Here is a 3004-nt window from a genome sequence, read left to right as displayed (position 1 = left end):
TTCCCATGTTAAACTGAAATAAAATTTAAAAATCAGGTAACTTTTTTTTTCAGTGGCCCTAATCCTCTTCCGTACCTTTATTATACTGTGTAGCTTAACATTAATCTGGCTACCTCGGCCTGACTCAACGATATTGACTGAGTTAGCCATTGATGTGTCTAATGTAGGGTTGTCAAAAGTATCGATACTCAAAAAAGTATCGATACTCAAAAAAGTATTGATACTGAAACGTTGTATCCGGATACAATACTCATTTTCAAAAGTATCGAGTACCAGAGGCACCTAAACAGTCATTCATCTAAAGTGCAGAATAGAGGAAAATGCACTTTCAGAACACTGTGTAATTGAATAATTCTACGCACTTTTCAGTTCAGACTTTTTTTGCAACAGGTGCAGCTGCTGAGAATTATTTTCTGTTTCTTAACCGGTTTGGCTAGTGTCATTGTTATGTGTGTAAAGCGTAGCCAAGTAAGGAAAACTTAATTTTAATTTTGTAAGTTTTTTATCAAGCTTGCTAAATACGGTGCACAGCAAACAACCTCAAAATGGTGTTCTTATTGTTTATTGTATTTATTGTATTTTAATTATTAATCAAAATATTTCTGTTGAAATTTGGAAATTTTATCCTTGTGGTTTCGAAAATGGTATCGAGTATCGTATATTTTCCTTAGTATCGGTATTGAGTTTAAAAATTTAGTATCGTGACAACCCTAGTCTAATGTAAGAAAATAGAAAGTAAAAAAAGGAAAATAGAAAGTAGAGTAAATAGTAATTCACTGTGAAATGTCAGTCTAGTAATTCTGAAGTGGATGATGCTGTTTTTTTTTTTTTTTTTTTTTTATGAATTTCTCATTTGAAAAAGTCATTTGCTGAACATGTTGCATCTTATAAATATATTGCATGTCACATTGACAAAAAAAAAAGCAATATTTAAAGGCTAATGCACAGACGCAGCATTAAAGTATGTGGCATCTTTCACGCACAATTTGCAAATAGAAAAACTACTACAGCATTAACAGACATGTACCTGTAATTTAGTTTTGATGTAAAATCTTGTAATTATATGTATTTACATAACAATGTCATCAATCCATGCATGTTACATGTACAGCATCAATTTAGCACTTTTGGCACATCAGTATTATTCTGCTCCATTAACACATTCATTTTATTGTGATTGATTTGTTTAAGATGTTATGTTACATGATTTATAGACTTCATTGACTTCATAATGACTATAAAATGTGATGAGCTTATATTTTTTTATTATAAGGTTAAAATAATCTACTGAAGCTATGAAACAACCTGCGTGTGTCAAAGTGATGAATCTATAATTATTTTAAAAGTCTTAAGTCCAGGTGAAATTGAGAACATCGTCGTTGTTCGATGCTGCAGCACAAGCATTGTTCCCATTGCAACTGGTCTAACAAGGGAGTACCAATATGGCGGCCGTTGGCTTCACTCCAACCCGGTCAATCAGCAATAAATAGAGATCAGTGGTCGAGACGTCACATTTGCATACGTCAGACACTATAAGTGGAAGGAAGTCTTCTAGGCTACTTTATTCATGTGTGTTGTGAGAGACAAAAGGTTGTAGTTGAAGGTAAACACACAAACTTACCAGAAAAGTGGACTGAAAGTCAATTAGGTTAGTTTATTTCTGCATGATGTAATAAAAAAAAAAGGTTTTAGTCTGAGATTAACAGATTTTAAAGCTAAACTGCTTTAAACAAACAGCCTGGCTCTCTGTGTTCACCACTTCACACCCTGATGTAGCGGCTAACCGGTCAGATTGTCATAAAGTGGTTAAGAGTATTCTGACCTTCCTCCATGCGTATAACTATGGTTATGCTGATCTGACAGAACACCGGTTCTAACATTAAAACCGGTTCTGGTTCAGACTGGATGGTTCTGCCCTCATTTATCTTTTCCTTATATCTGAAGTGTTTCATTGTAAACCCGTATTCTGCTCTCATTAGTGTGAATCGTGGTGTAAACGGATTTGAACTGGTTTGGTTCTGTGTCACAGGGAGGTCTTCAAAGCGAAGCACAGGCAGACCGGGAAGAAGGTGGCTCTGAAGAAAGTTCTGATGGAAAATGAAAAAGAAGGGGTGAGAAACTGTCAGCTTCAAGTCGGCGAATCGGAGCCATGTTAGTTTAGACCTTCACTGTGAGATCGGCGTCCACCTGATGTAGACGGTGAACGCCTCACACCGAAATCCCACATCCTCCGTAACCTTCTCTTTCCGTTCCGCTGAGCTGCGCACCAGATTGCGCAAGGCGAAGTGCACAGTCGCCGCAGGGAGCATGCTCGATATTATTATTATTATTAAACTCGTAGGAGCAAAATGTGCAGAAATTAACGCTTAATTTAATTTGACACATGAAAAAAATCTCCATCAGCATCCAGCATATGTTCAGTTTCTGCCCAAATATTTTTTTTTGTGGATTTTTGTAACATTAGGATTTACAATTTACAGGATCAAGTGGATGCAAACTGTCATACAGCTCCCTATTTTAGTGTAATCTAATCATCTGAGCTTTAAATAGTTCTGGTCATTCTGTGGAGTTCAGCAACCTGCAAAAAGCTGGTTAATTACTAGCATGTGTGTTTTCTGTCATGTTCCTAAAGTTTTGCATATTGCTATCACATCCTCGCCTTCTGATCCCAGCAGAGTTCTCCTGCTCCTCCATGCAGCGCGGCTAACTGGGTCCATTTAGCAGAACTGAAGGAGTTTATCCAGAGTTGAGATTCATTAACGGAACCACAGAGAGTTCATTCTGCATCCTTGGATCCATTAAACATTGAAGACAATCTGGACCAGACTCTGGATCCATTCATGCCCTCTACTGGACATCAAACATTACAACACTAAACCAATACCCCATTTACACTTCCCTTGAAAAACCGATCCACGCCGAGACCGGTCCGAGCTCAGATCAGTTAACCAGGCCGAGCTCGGTTCTGACGACCGTTTACACATCACGCTATCTCGGTTCCTCG

The 3004-nt window shown here is 37.5% G+C and overlaps 1 protein-coding gene across 1 annotated transcript in view; it reads left to right on the top strand.

The window, feature by feature from the left end:
* Positions 1 to 3004, top strand: part of cdk9 (cyclin-dependent kinase 9) — a 9911-nt gene that overhangs the window by 2355 nt on the left and 4552 nt on the right. The window contains exon 3 of the mRNA XM_015404943.1: positions 2030 to 2111. Within this exon, the coding sequence (XP_015260429.1) occupies positions 2030 to 2111 (82 nt within the window). The remainder of the gene's footprint in view (positions 1 to 2029; positions 2112 to 3004) is intronic.

The sequence above is a fragment of the Cyprinodon variegatus genome, unplaced genomic scaffold (assembly GCF_000732505.1).
Source record: "Cyprinodon variegatus isolate N-32 unplaced genomic scaffold, C_variegatus-1.0 Scaffold1909, whole genome shotgun sequence".
In the NCBI taxonomy this organism is placed as follows: domain Eukaryota; kingdom Metazoa; phylum Chordata; class Actinopteri; order Cyprinodontiformes; family Cyprinodontidae; genus Cyprinodon; species Cyprinodon variegatus.
The sequence above is the reverse complement of the archived record's forward strand: the minus strand, read 5'-3'. Positions and strand labels throughout refer to the sequence as shown.